This window comes from Gopherus flavomarginatus, chromosome 2, assembly GCF_025201925.1.
Source record: "Gopherus flavomarginatus isolate rGopFla2 chromosome 2, rGopFla2.mat.asm, whole genome shotgun sequence".
Classification (NCBI taxonomy): Eukaryota; Metazoa; Chordata; order Testudines; family Testudinidae; genus Gopherus; species Gopherus flavomarginatus.
Genome location: NC_066618.1, coordinates 193,836,141 through 193,857,766, shown reverse-complemented (window position 1 = coordinate 193,857,766; position 21,626 = coordinate 193,836,141). Strand labels below are relative to the sequence as shown.

General features: G+C 40.1%; 1 protein-coding gene across 5 annotated transcripts in view; it reads left to right on the top strand.

Moving 5' to 3' along the window:
* The window catches only part of ATP9B (ATPase phospholipid transporting 9B (putative)), a 318,545-nt gene that overhangs the window by 288,364 nt on the left and 8,555 nt on the right, over positions 1-21,626 (top strand). For all 5 annotated transcript variants that reach the window (XM_050941785.1, XM_050941787.1, XM_050941784.1 and 2 more), the window contains 9 exons: positions 4,284-4,367; positions 7,426-7,596; positions 11,638-11,736; positions 14,430-14,519; positions 15,022-15,166; positions 15,493-15,557; positions 16,399-16,554; positions 16,748-16,812; positions 19,616-19,724. In XM_050941785.1, coding sequence (XP_050797742.1) covers positions 4,284-4,367; positions 7,426-7,596; positions 11,638-11,736; positions 14,430-14,519; positions 15,022-15,166; positions 15,493-15,557; positions 16,399-16,554; positions 16,748-16,812; positions 19,616-19,724 — 984 coding nt within the window. The remainder of the gene's footprint in view (positions 1-4,283; positions 4,368-7,425; positions 7,597-11,637; positions 11,737-14,429; positions 14,520-15,021; positions 15,167-15,492; positions 15,558-16,398; positions 16,555-16,747; positions 16,813-19,615; positions 19,725-21,626) is intronic.

Here is a 21,626-nt window from a genome sequence, read left to right as displayed (position 1 = left end):
TTATAATACAAATATGTGTTGGGGGTGAGTGTGAAAGAGACTGTGTGTGTGTGTGTGTGTGTGTGTGTGTGTGTGTGTGTAAGAGAGAGACTGTGTACACTTTTGCCCCGTTCGCCCATATTAAAGACCAGCCCTGGTTCCAATGAATCCCATCTAGTGCTTTCCAACTGCAGTTTGGTGACTGACCTAAACCCTCATGAGTTGAATTAAGAGAAGAAAGGAGGAAGTTGGTGACTGGGCTGAGGGAAAAAAAGGCATATACATTTTCAGCTCATACTTACATTCTGGGGGTAAAGCTATAAATTAGTGAAAATTCCATCTGAACCATAATTTTACCTTCCCCTAGATTCTCTCTGTCTATGTACTATGATCTTCTACCAATAGAGGAGTAAGGAAAATTCATTTTAGTTTCTATCACTTATAACTGTAGCAGGATCATTAGCTCCAGAGAAATCCAGCCCTGTTCTTGTGTAAAATAAGGGAGAACACCTCTGTGGTGCTGAGCAAGGTTTTGAGCTAATATTCTTTTTTAACCTGAATTTTAATTTTATCATTTTAAAATCTGTGCTGCAATCTCTATCTAGCTGAGGGGCAATTTTCATGTTTTTTTCTTTACCCTGCTCCAACCATAGTCATCAGCAAGAGGGTAGTCTATCATCGAGGTTTGTCCCCCACCAGGACAGGCAGAGGGAATGCCCCATGAGCTTATGTTCTCTATTTGTGGGCCTCCCATTTGAATCTTAACAGCTGGATGGGTCAGACCCTTATCTATGAAGTTTTTCATACAGGCTCTCTTACCACTGGAATTGCATATAGATTGTGTTTGCAGCCATTGTTTTCTCTGCCTGAAAGAGTAAAGAGGCACATGGTAGCACTACATCACAAAAGTAAGGCTCCTGGAGTTCTCCTAGTTGTGGATCTTTGTGATTTTGGACAACCAGATTCAGATCCCCTATAGTCAGTCTCCTTGGAGCCATTGCAGAACTGCCCCCAGGGAAATGGCCTTTAAGGCAGAAGTGTATATATTATTGCTTTGTCCAGTCTATAATAGAAATGCCAAATGATGCAGATTCTGTCGCTAACCTTGAGAGATTATTCCATAGCCCAAGATTAGCCAGGGTGGGTGTGGACAGGTGTCTCAATTGTCCTCCAGTGTCTCTAGTGTTATGTTATGAAGAAAACCTTGTGAAAGTATCCCAGGTGTTATGGATGACAAGTGGTAGTCTTAGTTTGCAGAGGATCTGAAACAAAAGCTCTGAGTTGTAAATTGCCCCATGCATTCCAAAAGGTGCTAACTCAAATGCAAATCATGATACTTTAAAATGTCAATATTGTTAACTATTTCATTTATCAGAGGGGTAACCGTGTTAGTCTGGATCTGTAAAAGCAGCAAAGAATCCTGTGGCACCTTATAGACTAACAGACGTTTTGGAGCATGAGCTTTCGTGGGTGAATACCCACTTCGTCAGATGCATGTAGTGGAAATTTCCAGGGGCAGGTATATACATATATTCAGGCAAGCTAGAGATAATGAGGTTAGTTCAGTCAAGGAGGATGAGGCCCTGTTCTAGCCCTGAACTAACCTCATTATCTCTAGCTTGCCTGAATATATGTATATACCTGCCCCTGGAAATTTCCACTACATGCATCTGACGAAGTGGGTATTCACCCACGAAAGCTCATGCTCCAAAACGTATAAGGTGCCACAGGATTCTTTGCAACTATTTCATTGATCATCAAAGAATGTAAGAAAATAGGAAATATATTAAAGATCTACACAATCTACTCTGATTAACTGCCCATTTTAGGTAGGTCTTTAGCAACATTTGAGAGTTGAATGAGTCATGACTGGTTTCAGTTTCCTGAAGGGGGACTTAACTGTCAAAAGAATGGAAAAAATTAGCCTAAAATACCATGCTGTCAGGAAGATTTTCCTTATATTCAGACTACATTTAAAAAAAAATGAATCTTATTACTTCTAGTTATATCCCTGCATACCACATGAAATAATCTCTCCCTACCTGGTGTTTGCATGCTTCACAACTGTTATTGTCCCCCACCTCCTACCCTTTAATACTGATCTATCCAAGTGTACGTTTTTAGCCCTTTACATTAGCCTATTTTGCTGTCATGCAATTGCAAACTCATTTAATTTGCTGTTCATTTTTACTCCTTAGTCTCTTTCTGAATTACTGCTCATGTTACTCATTACCACTGAATATCTGCTTTGTGGACAATTTTTCTCTATTTGTCCATTAGCTTGTATTTTTCACAGATTATTACATTTTATTAAGTTCTGCTGTTTCTAAGATTTCTGGATATATTTGTATTATTTCAGAGTTTTTTCTGTTTTACAACTCTGTTTATTATCTGTTTGCTGTTTATTCCTTAATAAATCATGAATATAAATGTGAAATAGTACTTATTCTAACACAGATTTATGCACAACTCGCTAGGCACCTTTCTCCGGTTCAGTACTTTACCACTTAGATCACAGCCTCTTATCCAGTTTTCTGTGTATACTATAGCATTTTTATCAAAGCTGATTTGAATTATCCTTTCAACTAAGATTTCATGAGCCATACTATCAAATGCTATTCTCAATATGTGGTGCTCCACAGGGATCCAAATTACTTATTTGTCTCAGCTTGGCTAAGGAGAAGGTATGTTTTGAGATAAAGGAGTTTTCAGACTGGGTTAAAACCACTATGCAATATGCACAAAAGAAACCAGTCTCAGTATTTTACTAGTCTGAACTTTAGCTCTCTTAGCATGTAGATGGATGCCTCATGTGCAGTAAAGGGAAGATTAGTGATTCCTTTATCTTTATTTATGACACTGTATACTAGCTGGACATCATTTTACCTAGTGTCCAGACTAATCTAGCAGGAACTAAAAAAACAAATTAGCTGTTATGGAAATCATAGAAATGTACGGCTGGAAGGGACCTCGAAAGGTCAACAATTCCAGCCTCCCACACTGAGGCAGGGTCAATTATACTTGACAGTTTGTCTAGTCTTTTCTTGAAAACCATTCAGTGACTGGGATTCCACAACCTCCATTAGTAATCTGTTCCAGTACTTAACTCTTTTTATAGTCAGAATTGTTTTTCTATTATCTAACCTAAATGTCTTTGGCTGCAGATTAAACCAATTACTCCTTGTCCTACCATTGATAGATATGTATAACAGTTGATCACAATCCTCTTTATAATAGCCCTTAATATATTTGATGATTATCATCAAGCTCCTCCTCCATCTTCTCTTCTCAACATTAAACATACCCAGTTTTTACCTTTCCTCATAGATCAAATTTTCTAAACTTTTTATCATTTTTGTTGCTTTCTCTGGACACTCTCCAATTTGTTTACATCTTACTTAAAGTGTGGTGCAAAAAAACTGAACACAGTACTCCAACTGAGGCCTCACCAATGCCAAATAGATTTGAATAAGTACTTCCTGTTAATATACCCCACAATGATATTAACCTTTTTTGCAACTGCATCACATTGTTGGCTCAGTTTATAATCCACTATAATCCCCATATCCTTTTCAGCAATACTACTGCCTCGCCAGTTATTCCCTAATTTTGTATTTGTGCTTTTTCTTTTTCCTTCCTAAGTATAGTTCTTTGCACTTGCCTTTATTGATTTTCATTTTGTTAATTTCAGACCACTTCTCCAACTAATCAAGGTGCTTTTTGAATTCTAATCCTGTCTTCCAAAGTGCTTGCAACCCTTTCCAGTTTGGTGTCATCCACAAATTTTATAATCATACTCTCCACTCCATTATCAAAGTCATTAATGAAAATTATGAATAGTATCTGACCCATGACAAAACCCCTCTATCTAACTCTTAGATATACCTTCCCATTTTGGCAGCGACTGATAACTATTCTTTGAGTATGTTTTTCAACCAGTTGTGCATCCTCCTTATAGTAATTTCATCTAGACTACATTTTCCTAACTAGTTTGAGTGTGCCATGTTGGACTGTATCAGAAGGCTTACTAAAATCAAGATATATCATCTCCGCTGCTTCTCCTGATCCCTTAGGCCAGCAACTGAAGGCTAGTTTGGCATGATTTTTTTTTCCTTGACAAATCCATGTGGCTATTACTTATCACCCTATTTTCCTCTAGGAGCTTACAAACTGATTGTTTAATGATTGTTTCAAATATATTTCCAAGTATTGAAGTGATGCTGGTTAGTCTGTAATTCCTGTCTGTAGTACAGAACAGCATGCTATTTTACCTACATTATTCTTTTATACTTTTGTCTATTCAGTGTGGCAACATGGCACGAGAAGGATTGCGCACTCTGGTGGTTGCCAAGAAGTCATTAACAGAAGAGCAGTACCAAGATTTTGAGGTATGAAAATAGAGAGGAATCTGTATTCTGGGCATAGCTCTTGTGGTCAGATAATGCAAAGCACTTTATAAGGAATACTACTATTTGTATTCTATTAAGTTGATGTGATCAAATTTTGATTTAAAATATTGGTAATAACTGATTTGTTTAAACAGAAATGTGATTTTTGACATTCCTTAGTAACTATTCCAACATCTTTCACAGGATATTGTTTAGTTTTGTTTATTATACCGTTGGATTATTGCTATACAGCATCAGAGGTCCTAATTTAAATTAATTTTAGAGTCTCAGTAAAGCACAGAAATCTACTAGTTCTGAAAGACAAGGACAATCACTACTGAAGTGTCTTGAGGCTTGCTATTTATAAAGTCTTCTCATGATTCACTTTAAGGGTCATGCAAAGAAACTTGCACTGATACACTGACATAAAGGCCTGGTCTACACTACGGGGTTAGGTCAAATTTAGCCACGTTAGGTTGATGTAAAAATGACTGCGTCCATACAACCAACCTCGTTCTGTCAAGCTAAAGGCTCTTAAAATTGACTTCTGTACTCCTCCCTGGTGAGGGGAGTAGCGCTAAAATCAACTTTGCTGGGTTGAATTTGAGGTAGTGCTGATGCAAATCAATGGTATTGGCCTTCAGGAGCTATCCCAGAGTGCTCCATTGTAACTGCTCGGGACAGCACTTTGAACTCTGGTGCACTAGCCAGTTACACAGGAAAACCCCTGGGAACTTTTGAATTTCATTTCCTGTTTGGTCAGCTTGACAAACTCAGCAGCACAGGTGGCCATGCAGTCCCCCCAGAATTGTAGAGTGTACAATGTTTCTACGCTCCCTCTATCATCTCCGTCCCTGAAGTTATCGCAGATTAGAAGGTGAGAAAATGCACTCGTGATGACATGTTTTCCAAGCTCATGCAATCCTCCCGCACTGATAGGGCACAGATTAATGCATGGAGGCATTCAGTGGCAGAGGCCAGGAAAGAATCAAGTGAGCACGAAGAGCGGAGGCAGGACGTGATGCTGAGGCTAATGGGGGAGCAAACGGGCATGATGAAGCATCTGTTGGAGCTGCAGGAAAGCTAACAAAAGCACAGACCTCTGCTGCATCCACTGTATAATCACCTACTCTCCTCCCCATGTTACATAACCTCCTTACCCAGACGCCCAAGAATGTGGGTGCGGAAGGCTCCAGGCACCCAGCCACTCCACTCCAGAGGATGGCCCAAGCAACAGAAGGCTGTCAGTCAAACAGTTTAATTTTTAGTGTGGATGCAATAACAATGTGGCCTCGTCCTTCCCTCCTCCCCCACCCCACCCGGGCTACCTGGTACGTTATCTCTCTTTTTTTTTTTTTAATTAATAAAGAAAGAATGCATGGTTTCAAAACAATAGTTACTTTATTTCAAAGGTTGTTGGCTTACAGGGACTTAAAATCAACAAAGGGGGATGGGTTTGCATCAAGGAGAAACACACACAACTGTCACACCAACGCCTGGCCTGTCATGAAAATGGTTTTCAAGCCTCTCTGATGCGCAGCGTGCCTTTCTGTGCTCTTCTAATCACCCTGGTGTCTGGCTACTCAAAATTGGATGCCAGGCAATTTGCCTCAACCTCCCACCCCGCCATAAATATCTCCCTCTTACTCTCACAGTTATTATTATGGAGCACACAGCAAGCAGCAATAACAATGGAATGTTGGTTGTGCTGAGGTCTGACCAACAGCTCCATCAAGCTTTTAAACATCCAAAAGCACATTCTACCACCATTCTGCACTTGCTCAGCCTGTAGTTGAACTGCTCCTCACTACTGTCCAGGCTTCATGAACAGATCTCCCAAGCAGGAGAGCAGAGTTGCAGCAGAAGCAGTGGACGAGGATGGTTAGCAGTCTTACTACATCGTCTGCTGCCAGCTGCTCCCAGGAGGACCAGAACAGATCCCCCAAGCTCATCGCTGGGGAGCAGGAGAGCAGAGTTGCAGTGGAGCCATGCACCATGCCTTGGAGGTTGCTAGTAGCCGTGTAGGGAAGATGTTCCCAGAAGCCCCGGCCAAACTCCATTTCCGATGAGGACAGTTAGCAGTCCTACTGCACTGTCTGCTGCAAAGGCAAGGAGCTGCTGCTGTGTAACAATGCCAGCTGCTGCAGGCACTTCTGTGTCGAATTGCTTGGAGGTCCAGGTAGGGCAAGGTACCTCGGCCAAGGGAAAAGTGCAAGAGCCCTGGAGCTGTTCCATGTGTCAACCACAGAAGTGCTATGGGGTGTTACTGTGCTGACTAGACTGGAATGTACGGCTGCAAGACTTCTTCACCAGCGACAAAGGACAGGAATATGATGCACCTAAAATCTAAAAAGTCCTGCACGTTTCCCAGAGTTACTACCCTTGATAATAGAATGTCAGTGATTGCATTGGCTACTTGGATCACAGCAGCCCACACAGTAGACTTGCCCACAACAGCAGCAGTGACAGTGAGCTGAGCGAGCTCCATTCTTGCCATGGTATGGCATCTGCATGGGTAACCCAGGAAAAAAGGCGCAAAACGATTGTCTACTGTTGCTTTCATGGAGGGAAAAGCGACTGACGACATGTACCCAAAATTACCTGCGACAATGTTTTTGCCCCATCTGGCATTGGGAGCTTAACCCAGAATTCCATTGGGCAGTGGAGACTGCGGGAACTGTGGGAAAGCTACCCACAGTGCACCGCTCTGTAAGTCGATGTTAGCCACAGTAGTGAGGACGAACTCCGCCGGCTTCATGCGCAATCCACTGTATACATGTGCAATCGACTGTATAAAATTGATTTCTAAAAATCGACTTCTATAAAATCGACCTAATTTCGTAGTGTAGACATACCCAAAATGTGTTGATTAAACAGTGGATTTTACTTTTCATAATTGTTAGTTCTTGAATTTAAGATATTTAGATAAATTTAAACATGTTACATCATAAGTCATTCTCAACAAATACTGACAAACTGAAGTTTTATTTTCTCTTTACAAGTCATAGCAAGCACTCTCTAAAATAAGGGTTTTGGGGTTTTGTGTTTGTGCGAACAGAGTCGCTATAACCAAGCAAAGTTAAGCATACATGATAGAGCCCTCAAGGTGGCTGCTGTTGTGGAGAGTTTGGAGAGAGAAATGGAATTGCTGTGCCTCACTGGAGTAGAGGATCAACTACAAGCTGATGTTAGACCAACTCTGGAGATGCTAAGAAATGCTGGAATAAAGGTACTAAATGCATACTACCAAATGGCAGTTAACATGATGTTCTAATTGTGTTTTTTTTCAAAACTGATCTATTTAGTATTGTATTTATTTATTTAGATTTATACAGAATAAAAAAGGGCACCTATCCAAGGCTCAGGTGTCCCTGGCTTAAACTACAAAAACAGATATCAATGAACAGCAAGCGGAACACACACACTCCCTTTCTCTCCACAAATTTGATTCCCTTAAGCATCCACCTCTTCAGCTTGTACAAAGAGGAATTTATCTAATACTATTTTGTCGTTGATGCTTATCAGTCTTTACAATGAAACTGTCCTGTTTGGAATGTGCTACTAAGAGTTAGTGATCTTACTTAGGTGTGCACATCATAAAACCACTGTCAGAATTGGCACTTATTTGTATTCATATGAAGTCTCAGCAAAGACGCAACAGACAAATAGGCCTGGAGAGGGAACTGTCCATGTCCCTAAAGGTAGTTCCTTCAGGTTAGGTTTAAGGGACGTTGCAGAAGTTTTGCTGTGCCTGTTTTGTTAGACAGAGAATGTTACAGAACGATCAATCTGGCAAGTTTGAAAAGGACTCCGTTTACTTGAGAGAGAAAGTTTAATCTCAAAACCAAACAGGTTTCTAAAAAAAAATTAAAACTTTTTTAGGTTATATATTGTGACAAGGCACCTCCTTTGTCTCGCCGGGCTTAGCACTTTCCCTTCTGGCCCGGAGTAAATCAGTCCTACTGTGGACAGTGTTTTGTCTTCCCATTCTGTGTTTACCTTGAAAATTATTGATAAATAGGCCTCGGAGCAGGCCCAAGGAGTGCTTCTCCACCAAACAAATGAAACCAATTCACAAACACAAAATAGGGGAGTATAGTTTTTTCCTGACCTTCTCTGAGGGATGCGGAGATTTGTTCTGTTATTGGCCATGGGGTGCCAGTCCTTCCCCTAAACAGCCATTCAGTTTAGTTCCCCTGTGAAGACGAGCGCAGCCTCTCATCCTGGAGAAACTGATCTCATTGCTGCCACTAGCCCTGCAGTAGCTTGTCTCTCCTGCCTCTGTCACTAGAGAAGGGGTTTTTAAAGATCTCTGGCAGCCCATATTTGGACTCAGGTGTCCGTAGTTGCTCTGAGGTAACCCCTTCTCATAAGGAAAAGGGTCTTTATCTGAAGCTAACATACCTGTTTTCCACTACACTCTTGCAGCTGTCCATCCTGACTTTGTCATAATATCTCTTATTGACAAAGAGTACCAAGAAATTTTGTACAGAAAGAAATATGTAGAGTCAGCCTTGGTTAAACTGAATCAGATGCATTGTCCGTTTTATTTTTGTTTGTTTAAAAAAAAACAAAAACCTCAGATGAATTAATAATACGTGTCTGCAATAACCTTAGTTAACATTGCAGTGTCTTGCATGCTGAGGAACAGATGTATAGGAATAATGTGTTCTGATTATAGTTTTTCTCCTTTGTATTACTACTACTTTTTCTCATCTCAAGTCATTTTTACAGACCAGGGGAGCAGTACAATGTCACCATTCATTCCTGTCCATGGCGTGTTCCTCCGTTAAGCCCGGTCATGTCCCTGCGTACAATGTCCCACCATCTGATAGCTGGTCAGCCTCTACATTGGACTGACCTTAGTTGTGTTTGCATTATTTTCTTTGGTAGCTGATCATCTATTTGTGTTCTACAGAGTCCCCACCATCATAATCTTTTCGATTGCAGCCAATCCTGTATCCTGATTTTACCTCCTACTTGCCTCACTTCTTTGTTTTAAAATCATTATGCTTTACATGTTCATCTTTTGGAGAACTCTCATCTCTGTCTCCAGCCTTCTGGGAGGGAGCAGGAGGGAGCCTCCCAGCCTGGGTCAACAGACTTGGTCTAGTGGGGCTCATGCTAGCGCTTTGAAAATAGCACTTTGAAGTTGCAGTTCAGGCTGAAGTTTGGGCTCTGAAGCCTAAGGAAGAGGGTAGGCTTCAAAATCCAAACTCCATCCTGAGCCGCAACTTCAAAGTGCTGTCTATACAGCCGTTTTTAGAGTGCTAGCAGAAGTATGTGGACTGGAAGGCTGGCTTGTACTCACTCTAAAATACTATGTAGACATACCCCTGGTGTCTGCTTCCAGTCTATAGAGTAATACTGTTAGTATGCTGGTTTAATACATTTTCATTTTGGTACCAAATGCAAAGTTTATAAGTTCATAAACTTCTGTGCCACATTGTTGCTAAAGCACATCTTTTAACCTTGGCATCATCAGCACTCGTCAAGCTTCCTAACCACACGTAAGATTTTACTTGTTCTGTGCCTTCACCGCTGTTGTATTTCTGCACTTTTTCTATTGTCCCTTTTCCAAGATGCAACCACTTCGTCATCTTGACATTTATTGTAAATCCAAGTTGGCTACGCCAATTTTTTCAAAGTAGCAAAGAATGTCATCATTCATTCAAACATGTATGCCAGTTGTACAGTGTAATCTGCATAAGCTAAGGAGCTTAATTCTTAGTCATCCACTGTCAAGCCCTCCAACTCATGTAACAGTCTTAATGTCCAGTTTAAAAACATGATGAAAAGTAACAGAAATCACATGCTACCTTGTTTTGCATCAAACTTCATCTTGAACCAGTTGCTCAATTTTCTGTCTGCTCTTACAGCACTACAGGAATCTTCATACATGACTTCTATTATTGCTATTCTATCCTATCTGGAATTCCATATGATTTTAGTACTTTCCATAATGCTTCTCTCCAAACCAAATCAAATGTCTTTGTGAAGTCAATGACCACAGCAAACATCTTTAATCCACATTCTCACTTTTTTCCATCAGATGTTGGAATGTGGCCTGAAGGAAGAGCAGCACCTCCTGGAGGCAGGCCAGACTTATAGACACCGATGGCCAGATAGCTTGGAGCAGTAGCAGGACAGGGCCTAAGGTGTGAGCAGGGCACCTTGTCACTACACAAATCCAACATGTCCTAGTAGGGGGCATCTCTTCCCCTCCATACCCATGAGGGGACAACAAGCCACAGTAGTCTCTCCTTCACACCAGAGACTTCCTTCCTTTCCCTAGGTGCCAGAAATAAAACAATGGACAGTCTTTACTCTCTGCTGATTGTTTGTTTCAGTCTCCTCCCTCCTTTCTGCATCACAGTCTTTCTGACCCACTCACTATGCCAACTTTTCCTCCTTCGTCTCTCCATCTTCCCTTCTCTCCTTTCCCCTTAATGGTTAGGGGGATGGTTTAGATTTTAAGGATAACTGACAGTGGCTAAGTAGAGAAGCAGTGGGAGATAGACTGTAAACGTAAACAAAAGAAAACCAACAAAATACATGCCAATCCTAAACCTTTCCATTTAACTTGTCCTTTCCCCGACTTTTTAACTTTGGCCTTTAAAACTGTAAGCTCCTTGAGTCAAGAACTGTGTCTTCCCATATAACTATATAGTGCCCAGTGTGTTTTGGATGAAATCCTCATGCTGGTTCCAGCCCCTTTAGACCAAGAGGGCTGGAACAGCTTACATGTGGAGGAGAGGGAGCAGTCTTCCTGCTCAGGAATTGTGGATGACAGACATAAGGCTACCTTCCAAGCCTCCTTGCAAAGCCCAATAGAAGGGGGAAGGGCAGGAGGGGTGTGTTGAGGGCAGGGCCACAGTATGCTGTGTGCCAGAGATTCTAAGTGATGCTCTAGCCCATAGGGCAGCCCCAAGAGACTGTTGTAACTTAGGTCACAGGAGCCTCTTCAGTTCTTGGAACAGCCCAGGATTGGGAGGATGCAAAAGTAGTTTAAATCCTCCATAGCCCATCCACCTCCTTTTCCCCTGATCTGCAAAATCTGTGCTGTGCCTAAAAGAGGCAGCATGTAATCTCACTATTTGTGTGCAATTATAGTAAAAATTAGCCTATTCATTTCTTTGGTTTAAAGATGTGCAACCAATGCATCCTTCCTGCTTGTCAGGTTCAGCAAAGTAGTAGGAGAAGATATGAAGATGATACAAATATAATTCAGCTTTTGAGAACAGATCTTAACTCTTAAATTCTTTTGCAGATATGGATGTTAACAGGAGATAAACTGGAGACAGCTACTTGTATTGCAAAAAGTTCCCACTTAGTATCTAGAACTCAAGATATTCATATTTTCAGACCTGTAAGTATAGTTCCAGATAATCTTTTAAGATTGGCCTCATCAAATAAGTGTTAGAATAAAATAAATATTGCTTAATAAGTGGTCAGCTGTTAATCATTAATTTGATATTCATGGTAATAGGATTAATTATAAGGAGTTGATTTGCTATTATTGTGGTGACTATTTAAAGACTGAAGATTATAAAGCATTAAATATGAACTTATTGATACTTCTTCCAGATGTTTCATAAAGGACTTGTCCTAATGCACCAGTTTTACTAGTATAACTCCTTTGACTTCCACTGAATTACTCCTGAATTACACTGATGTAAGTGAGAGTCCAAACACATTACTTCTGCAGAACAAGGGTTCAGATCAAAAGCAGAACACAAGAATTGTTAATCTTAGTCTTCAATTAAATACTTGTATTTTCCCATTTGTCTCTTCAAGAAAATTAATAGAAATGCAGACTGAATATCTGTAGTTATATACATTTTGTTATATTGTAATAACATCAGCTATATTGAATTCAAACAAAAATAAGGATCCCCTAGGCCTTGATGGATGATATGTGATCAGACGTAATGTCTGTCTGTTCTAAATGAACCACTTGCACCTACAGAAATAATTATTTCAATATAATTTACATGTAAATTTAGTTTCTTCTGAAGCATCAGAATGGCAAATTAGGCCCTGCAGACTCCTATTTGCAATTAAATTATTAATGCTTCTGATAAAACTTCAGATCAATTTTTGTTGACCTTTCCATGTTGTAACACTACAAATTAAGTCTTCCTGAACAAAATCTATTTAGTTTGAGTTAGATTTTTATTTTCATTACCTAGATTAGTAATAAGAGATCAACTTGGAACTGTTAATTTAAAACTTCGTGTATTCTAAATTATTTAGAAAATGCATTTATATAGAATTCTATCTTGTCTATGCCTGCATTTTACAACCAATTGTAAGAAAAAAATGTTTTAGCATGTTATAGTACTTAAATCTGATTGACAATTGAAATAAATATTAAATTGAATATGATCTGTTTTGGGGGAACCTGAAAAATCACAAAAATATGGTATGTCCATAGCTTATTTTATATTACATGTGCAGTAAAGAAATAATTACTAGAAGTCACTGTACTAGATTGATAGTCATTATTAAAATATCTTCTCTGATATTCCAAATATTAATTAACAATGAAAGTTTTCCACTTAAACTCTATTTAAAAAAAAGTTAGATTTTTGGGCGGTTGTGAATGCTTCTTTTAATTTATTCTTAAGGCTTTTTAGATGTTGTTTGTTCCTCTGGTGAAACAAATGGATATCTCGCAGACATAAAAACTTCCTTTTTCTTTGTTAGCTGACAGGTGGCACTATAGAGAGATAGAGTTATGCTGAGTAGTGATGTCTGAGTGAAGACATCTCTCAAATCCTGCTATGCTAGACACAGTAGTGGGCTCCAGTCCCTGCTGGTAGACAGAACAGGAGCTGGTTTCTCCTCCCTCTTCAGCCTCCCCCAACACACATTTAATTTAGAAGGAAAGGAGAGAGAATTCCATATTTGTTATTTTTGGAGCATTTTGTTGTTGAGTTGGATCATAATGCCCCTGCAGATCTTTGTGTGCAGTGAATCCAACACACGGAGTTGTGTGCTAACAGGAGCCAGACCTGGAGTTCCTACTAGTGGAGACGGACAGGTTCAAGACATGCAGCCTTTGATTCTGTCTGTGGTAGGCCAAGAATAGTGTTATCCCAAATCAGTTTAAAAACCTGTTCACGCACACCCATTTTAAATTTGCCAGTGTTGACACGACCCAAATCACATGTGAAAGCAATTTAGAAATTTTGTTCTAGACTAACAACTTTATCTTGTATATGATAGTTCAGAAAAAGTCTAATTGAAAATCAACATGTTGTATTCAGAATTATATTAGTACACTTTCATCTGGTTATATTGTAAATTTTTCAAGTTCTATATTTTAATTTGGTCCTTACAAAATTATATTGTGTACACTTTGAACCCATATTGCATTTCACAAATTTGATTCCATACTTTAATCCATTGTGAGTAAAAATACTGTATAATGATAATCTCTGACCCCCAGGAGGTTCGTTATGATTAGTGTGTGTTATATGACTCCATGATACTTATTCATACCCAAACTAGTCTTCATATTGCCTGATTAGGAAAACATTTTCAGCTGCAAGTTCCAAAAAGGACTAATACCAGTAATTGTATTCTTATGCCTCTTCAGCTGTTTAGGGTTTTTCTTTTCCTCACCCAGACTAATGGAATCACTAATGTGGCCACATCACATTGCTCCAGATACATCTTATTCATTATTAAGCAATGTCATTTTTCTGAGTTAGAGGGTTCATCTAGAGTTACCAAACCTGAATGACTCAATCCCACATAAAGTTCTTACAAGATTTTATATACATGGTTTTGCAGCCTGATGCACTTTGGTGAGGCACTGAATGTGCTACCTGCACAGATTTGCTTCCTGTTTGAAGATTGCTTTCACATCTCAGTTCTTTCAGACAAGATGGGAAAGACACATGCAGAGCTACTTCCTGGGTGTTACACACACTGGGGTACAACACTTTGAATAACTAGTGCTTTCTGGTTTGGGTTTCTCTGGTTTCTGGTATTTCAGTTCAAACTTGTTTAACAATTAAATCTTTTAATTTTGAGTGTGTATTTTTATTGAAGGTAATCAGTCGAGGAGAAGCTCACTTAGAACTTAATGCTTTTAGAAGGAAGCACGACTGTGCCTTGGTAATATCTGGGGACTCTCTAGAGGTAAGACCTGGGCTTCTATCAAAAGTAATTTACTTGCACTAATGTATATAAAAAGGAAAGTGTTGTTCATATCCTCATTTATTAAAAAAAAAGTTCTTTTCTCCCTGTGCTTTAAAGCATCTCAGGGTTGCCAGTGCCATAAATCAAGAACACCTTTACTAGACAGCCAAATTGTATTAGTTCTTTGATGGTTGCTTAAGACAGATTTAGGTTAATGAAAGGTGTATGCAATATGATTTGGTACTGTGACTATTTGAAATTTTGTCTCTTCTTTTGGAACCAATGAAACAGCTATAAGAGTGCTAGTTTACAGGAAAAAGCCAAGGCCCAGAGAATGCAAGTAAAATTGTTTTGTTGATGTCACTCAAGCAGAACTCTATAGCAGAAGGAGGGATTTCCTTTTCCGTCAGTGTTTTCTATTTGTGAAAAGAGCCTATACTGTGGTGCCTTTCATGATTAAGAACAGAACTTCAACTAGGATAAAATATGTTCCTTTCCATAGGTTTGTCTGAAGTACTATGAGCATGAATTTGTAGAGTTGGCATGCCAGTGCCCTGCTGTAGTTTGTTGCCGATGTTCACCCACCCAGAAAGCTCATATTGTGAAACTGTTACAACAGCACACTGGAAAACGTACTTGTGCAATAGGTGAGTGCCAGAGCTAGTTTCATTCATAGTCACACAAATTTGATAAAATTGCTTAGTAGGTGGCAACAGTGAAGCCAAATGGTTACAGATCAACATTTCAAGGCATTTCACTTCCAAATATTACAACTTCTTTACAGTAAAAGATGATCCATTGAGAGAAGGTTTTTTAAAATGTATAAGCAAAAATATCTTGATCGTTGAAGTTGCATTAGTTTTAACGTATACACGAATTCCAAGAATTTAGTAATACACACTACATAACTAAAAAGGAGATCTAAAGAGAGGAAAAAAGTATGAATAACTGCATAGTGCCATGGCATTTCCAGGTGATGGAGGAAATGATGTCAGCATGATCCAAGCAGCAGACTGTGGAATTGGAATTGAAGGCAAGGTAATCTTATCTAATTTCATGTAAATTATCCTACATGTCATTTCAACAATTTTGTACTAGCAGCTTTCTTTTTAAATTGTAATTAATTATGCAGCAGCCTTATAGTGAAGACGTTGGTACAGTTTGCACTTTTCAGTACAATATAAATAGGGTTTAGATGTTTTTTAAAAGTCATAAAATCTATGTATTAACATTTTCTCAGCTTTAGTCTTTTTTCTTGCCTTGTATATAGAAACAATCAAGAAAAACACAATCCCTGTAGGTTATTTTGTATGAAATACGTATGTTGCACTGAAAGAGACGGGCTTGGGTGATAGTACTTATTTGTAGCAGTCGTCACAGACTGTTCAGTATACTCAATATACATCAGTTTGCATTTTACATTGAATACGTTGCAGTGTTGATAAAACTCTGTTATTAAGGGTATGATTCTGTCACAGATTCAATGACTTTCCGGGACCTCCATGACTTCCTCGGTGGCAGGACTGGAGCAGCTGTCAGCACCGAAGCAATGGCCCCAGGGCTGAAGGAGTTGGGGGTGGGAGGGTTAAATCAGCCCTTGCTGCAGGAGCAGCAGCCAGTCCCGGGGCCACCGGAGTAGCAGACTACAGCCAGCTCTGCAACCTGTCCTTGACTTCTACTAAAAATACCGATGCCAGAATCTTAATCTTATCTATTATGAAACAGGAGTGAATTTTGCAGTTACAAATTGTTGCTTATTCGAATTTTGAAATCTGAACATTTTGTTTATTATTAATCTCTTAAGACACTGTGCTTTCCAATATCCTTTTCTGCATAAAATGTAGGATTTTAAAAATGTTGTATTTTGGTTTTGCTTTAGGAGGGAAAACAAGCTTCCTTGGCAGCTGACTTTTCTATCACACAATTTAAACACATAGGCAGGCTGCTGATGGTTCATGGTCGAAACAGTTACAAAAGATCAGCAGCACTTGGTCAATTTGTCATGCACAGGGGCCTTATTATTTCAACTATGCAGGTATTTAAACTTTTATGTTTGTATAATACCTACAAAATGTCATTGCGCTTAAAAATATTGTGAAAGTTTTAAAATTAATAATTTAATTTGATTTATTGTAGTGCACTGCACTGCATGGAGAGGGATAGTTTTTTTTTTTTTTAAAAGGTAATTGACTAATACATAGTTTTAAAATGCGTGTTCTTTTTTCAAGGCTGTATTTTCTTCAGTCTTCTATTTTGCTTCTATCCCTTTGTACCAGGGATTCCTAATGGTAGGGTAAGTTAAAATCAGTAGTTACAATACCAGGTAACGTTTATTTCAGAATAATTTTATTTTTTTAAAGAAAATATTGGTTTCTACCCCATTCCTCGTGCATTTGTGGTTGATGAACTAACAGTTGCTGGTATGAGCAAATCAGCATCCGTGTAGCAGAGATTCACAAAGCAGCCCAACCTCCTTTACCACTCCTCAGTGCTGAACCTCTCAAAAGCAGCACAAGATACCAAGCATCCCATTGGCATGGCCTTGTAGAAATAAAGCTAATCCTCTAAGAAAAAAATCCCAAATACTGAGGTGTATGGGTAAAAGGCAAAAAGCTATGTCGATGTTGAAATGCAACATCAACTTAGCACAGCCCATGATCCAAATGCCTGCATTATGGCAACTGCAAAAGCAAGTGAACTGAGCATATCCTGCTTAGCGAAGCAGTTCAATTTTAACTGAACGTAACGTATTTTATTCATGAGTATGGACCTTTATCCATTATCAGTTCCCAGTTCCACCCCTTTTCCACCCTAAAATGTCTTTCCTTTCTGAGGCTGAAATGTATGTACTCTGTTCTGCTACACATGTTTGAAATAGCCGTGGTTGAAAGCATAGGTGGGGTGAAAACACTGTGCCTTGTTAACAGCTCAGCATCATTGTCTTATAATATTTTTTGCTTATGGAGCATCCAAAGACTTCAAAACTATTTACACGTATTAAGGAATTTTGGCCCTGGCTTTGAATCTGCATAGCAATCAAGAAGCCATTATCCTTATGAGAATATAGTTTGGGGTGAAAGAGATCATGTGCTCAAGTCACAGCTCAGAGTCAGGCATGACTGGATCCTGTGCAGTTGTAAGGCAGGACTCCTCAAAGTATTGCTGAAACAAGTCCTTTTAAGTCGCATATGACATGATGATGACGTGTGCATATTTAATTACTAGTTTAGATGTTTCTCAAACAGAGTGCTCTCTCAAATTAGAAAATTCTCTCTCCATTTGTCTGACATCAGTGACACCTAGAGGCCCCAATCAAGTCAGGATCCTAGGCACTGCATAGGCATATAGTAAAAGTCCTCAAAGAATTTACAGATCCTCTTGAAAACCATATTAAAAAATGATCTATGGTCCTATGGTCCACTGGTCCTAACACAGCATGTGTTTATCAAAAATCCAACCTACTGGTTGGGCTGTTGAGATCCTTTGCATCATGTTGTCAGGGACATGACAACACTTATTTCCAAATTCCATATTTCCATGTTTGTTTTCATATTGCATGTACGTTACAAAGATGCTAAAACTAATAGATGCTACAGTGGATTTGTTGTCTCGTCTTTCTCGTTTTAGAGAGCTGGTTACAAAAGTGGATTATTGAGTTTAGTGACTGGAAATAAGTTAGGTGGTTGGTTTATATACATTTTTGTTAATGTAGTCATGTTCTACAATTTTACACAAGCGGCAGCTCTCGGAAGAAGCCCAGGACTATGGGCTTGTCTACATCACAAAGTTGCAGCGCTGGTGAGGGGGTTACAGCGCTGCAACTTAGGAGGTGTACACATCTGCAGGGCATCACCAGCGCTGCAACTCCCTGTTTGCAGCGCTGGCCGTACTCCCGTTTTGTCTCGGGTGTAGAGGATCCAGCGCTGGTGATCCAGCGCTGGTAATCAAGTGTAGACACTTACCAGCGCTTTTCTTGACCTCCGTGGAATAAGCAGGTATCCCAGCATACCTGAGGAAGCCTCTGGTAATCAAGCTGGTCTCCTTCCCCGGTTTGCTCTCGCGTTCCCCGAACCCCGAGCAAGCAGGTCTCCTTCCCTGCGGTTTGCAGGGTGGTTCGGGGAACGCGAGAGCAAACCGCGGGGAAGCAGGTCTCCTTCCCCGGTTTGCTCTCGCGTTCCCCGAACCCCGAGCAAGCAGGTCTCCTTCCCTGCGGTTTGCAGGGGGGTTCGGGGAACGCGAGAGCAAAACCGCGGCGAAGCTGGTCTCCTTCCCCGGTTTGCTCTCGCGTTCCCCGAACCCCCATGCAAGCAGGTCTCCTTCCCTGCGGTTTGCAGGGGGGTTCGGGGAACGCGAGAGCAAACCGCGGCGAAGCTGGTCTCCTTCCCCGGTTTGCTCTCGCGTTCCCCGAACCCCCGAGCAAGCAGGTCTTCCCTGCGGTTTGCAGGGGGGTTCGGGGAACGCGAGAGCAAACCGCGGCGAAGCTGGTCTCCTTCCCCGGTTTGCTCTCGCGTTCCCCGAACCCCCGAGTAAGCAGGTCTCCTTCCCTGCGGTTTGCAGGGTGGTTCGGGGAACGCGAGAGCAAACCGCGGCGAAGCTGGTCTCCTTCCCCGGTTTGCTCTCGTGTTCCCCGAACCCCCGTGCAAGCAGGTCTCTTCCCTGCGGTTTGCAGGGGGGTTCGGGGAACGCGAGAGCAAACCGCGGTGAAGCTGGTCTCCTTCCCCGGTTTGCTCTCGCGTTCCCCGAACCCCCCTTGAAGCCGCCCAACAGCGCTGCAGTGTGGCCACATCTAACACCACTTGCAGTGCTGGTTGCTGTAAGTGTGGCCACTCTGCAGCGCTGGCCCTATACAGCTGTACTAATACAGCTGTAACAACCAGCGCTGCAAAATTGTAGATGTAGACATACCCTATGTAAATTAGAATTGTTAAACTTATATGGGTAAGTTGCCCAGAGCTGACCAGTACAACATTCACTCAACCAGATTTACTCAAACTGGAAAAATCACAGTAGAAGGATTATTTGATGTTAATAGGTTGCTTATAAAGAGTATAACTGAATGACTTTTACATAGAGGCTATTTATATGCTTTTTCTAAGGTATGCAACCATATACACTATGTTTCCAGTCTTCTCTTTAGTGTTGGATCAGGATGTGAAGCCAGAAATGGCATTGCTATATCCAGAACTTTATAAGGACCTCACCAAGGTATGAATATACAAAATGTTGATATAAATTATATTCATTTTGACACTAGTCTGCCCAAAAATAATTGCAGGTTATTATACTCACCCAGTGGAGATGTTCCAGATAAGACCAACTCATAACTAGGCCATCTGATTTCCAGGTGTTCTTTGTTGTTGTTGTTGTTGATTAGGTGAAATAATATAATACAATATAATTTATGGGTGGTTTTCTAAGTTTAAAATTGTTTTAATTTTAGAAATACAATTTTAAGGAGAAGTTAGGGTTTTTTTGATCATTTTAGATAGAACTGGGTAATCTAATTGGTACAGCAAACAGTCCAGGTAGTATGACAGCCAGGCATTTTTAAAGATCTGTGGTGATCTGTTTTTTCAGTATTCACTCCATTAACGGATTCTTTATTCATAACCCAACTTCTGTTTGTGTATAGTTTTCAGACCCTTCTTTATTTAGTCTGCAATTGTGCATCATAATTATTCTCAAGCGTTCTGGTAAACAAGACCCATTCCAAATATCTTAGTCACAAAAGAGCTCTTAAAACCAAATGATTTAAAAAAAAAACTTACCAAATGTACTGTCCTAGCTGTACTCTTAGTGGTTCATCTGTTGATAAGCCATATTGCTTTGTTACACAAAACTTTAGCATAATATTTAAAAAGAGTAAACCTGGTTGCTGAAATAAGATCCTGCTAAGCTTGCTCTTTGAACTGTTGTACAGGCCATCCATGTTTAGAAATAGTTTCAGGACTTCTGTTCCTTAGGCCAAAGGAGATCATTATGGCAACTCCCAAATGATCATCATCTCCTTGCAGATCAAACACCACCCAGATCAGTCTCTAGCCGGGTCCTTAAGATGGTGTGACTGGATACTCAGTTTGTCCATCACTGGCAGTCTTGCTGTGCCTCCAAAGCTTTTGGCAACCATGTGGTGGCTGGCCACGTAGTGGCATTCATTGGCACAAACTGTTGGATGTGTATTTCATGCTGGCTATGAAATCATTTGGATAATTGCGTTCAGTGCACTCTTACACATACTCTGTTTTGTCTGTTTGCCTCATTTGGTATCAGTATTCTAGGCAACTTACAGGGAATACACTTTTTACTATCTGTCCTAAGCAGTATCAGGCTAGGATAACGTTTTTAGTCTCAGTCTAGATCAACAGAATGGGTTAATCCATCACTATGCTGTTTTGAAATCCATTTCTTTGCTGAGTGCAGATTCACATCTGTGCGGGTGTGATTAGCTCTTTCATGGGCAGAAACAGATGTTTTCTTATGCCTGCTTATATTTTCAGTGCTTGCTCTTTCTTCAAAGCCCTAACGAGTTTCTTAAATCCATTCATAGGATGCATGAAACATATGAATATACACATGCAAACAAAATTATGTGTTCTTTGATTTATACATGTGTAAGCCAATTAATTTTGATTGGGACCATGATTTGTTTACTGCCACAGGAAGGCAAAAATTATTGGGTAAGGATGTAATCTATACAAACTTTTAAAGTAGTAAGCTCTCAGTGTTTTAATGAGTAAAAATGGGCACTGTGTCTTAGCAAATGGCTATTTGACGTTTAAAGGAATATGCAGTGTTGTAGCCCTGTCAGTGCCAGAATATTAGAGACAAAGTGCCTGAGGTAATATCTTTAATTGATTGGACCAACTTGTATTGGTGGGAGAGACAAGCTTTCGAAGCATCACAGAGCTCCTCTTCAGGACTGGGAAAGGCTCTCAGACCTGAAGAAAACCAGTCTGTGTTGCTGGAAAGCTTCTCTCTCCCACCAACAGAAGTTGGTCCAATAAAAGATACTACCTCACCCATGTTGCCTAAATAAAGGGATGGTTATCGTGTACTAGACTAGATTTAACTATGGTCTTGTTTGGTATCTTTGAGATTTAGGATTGC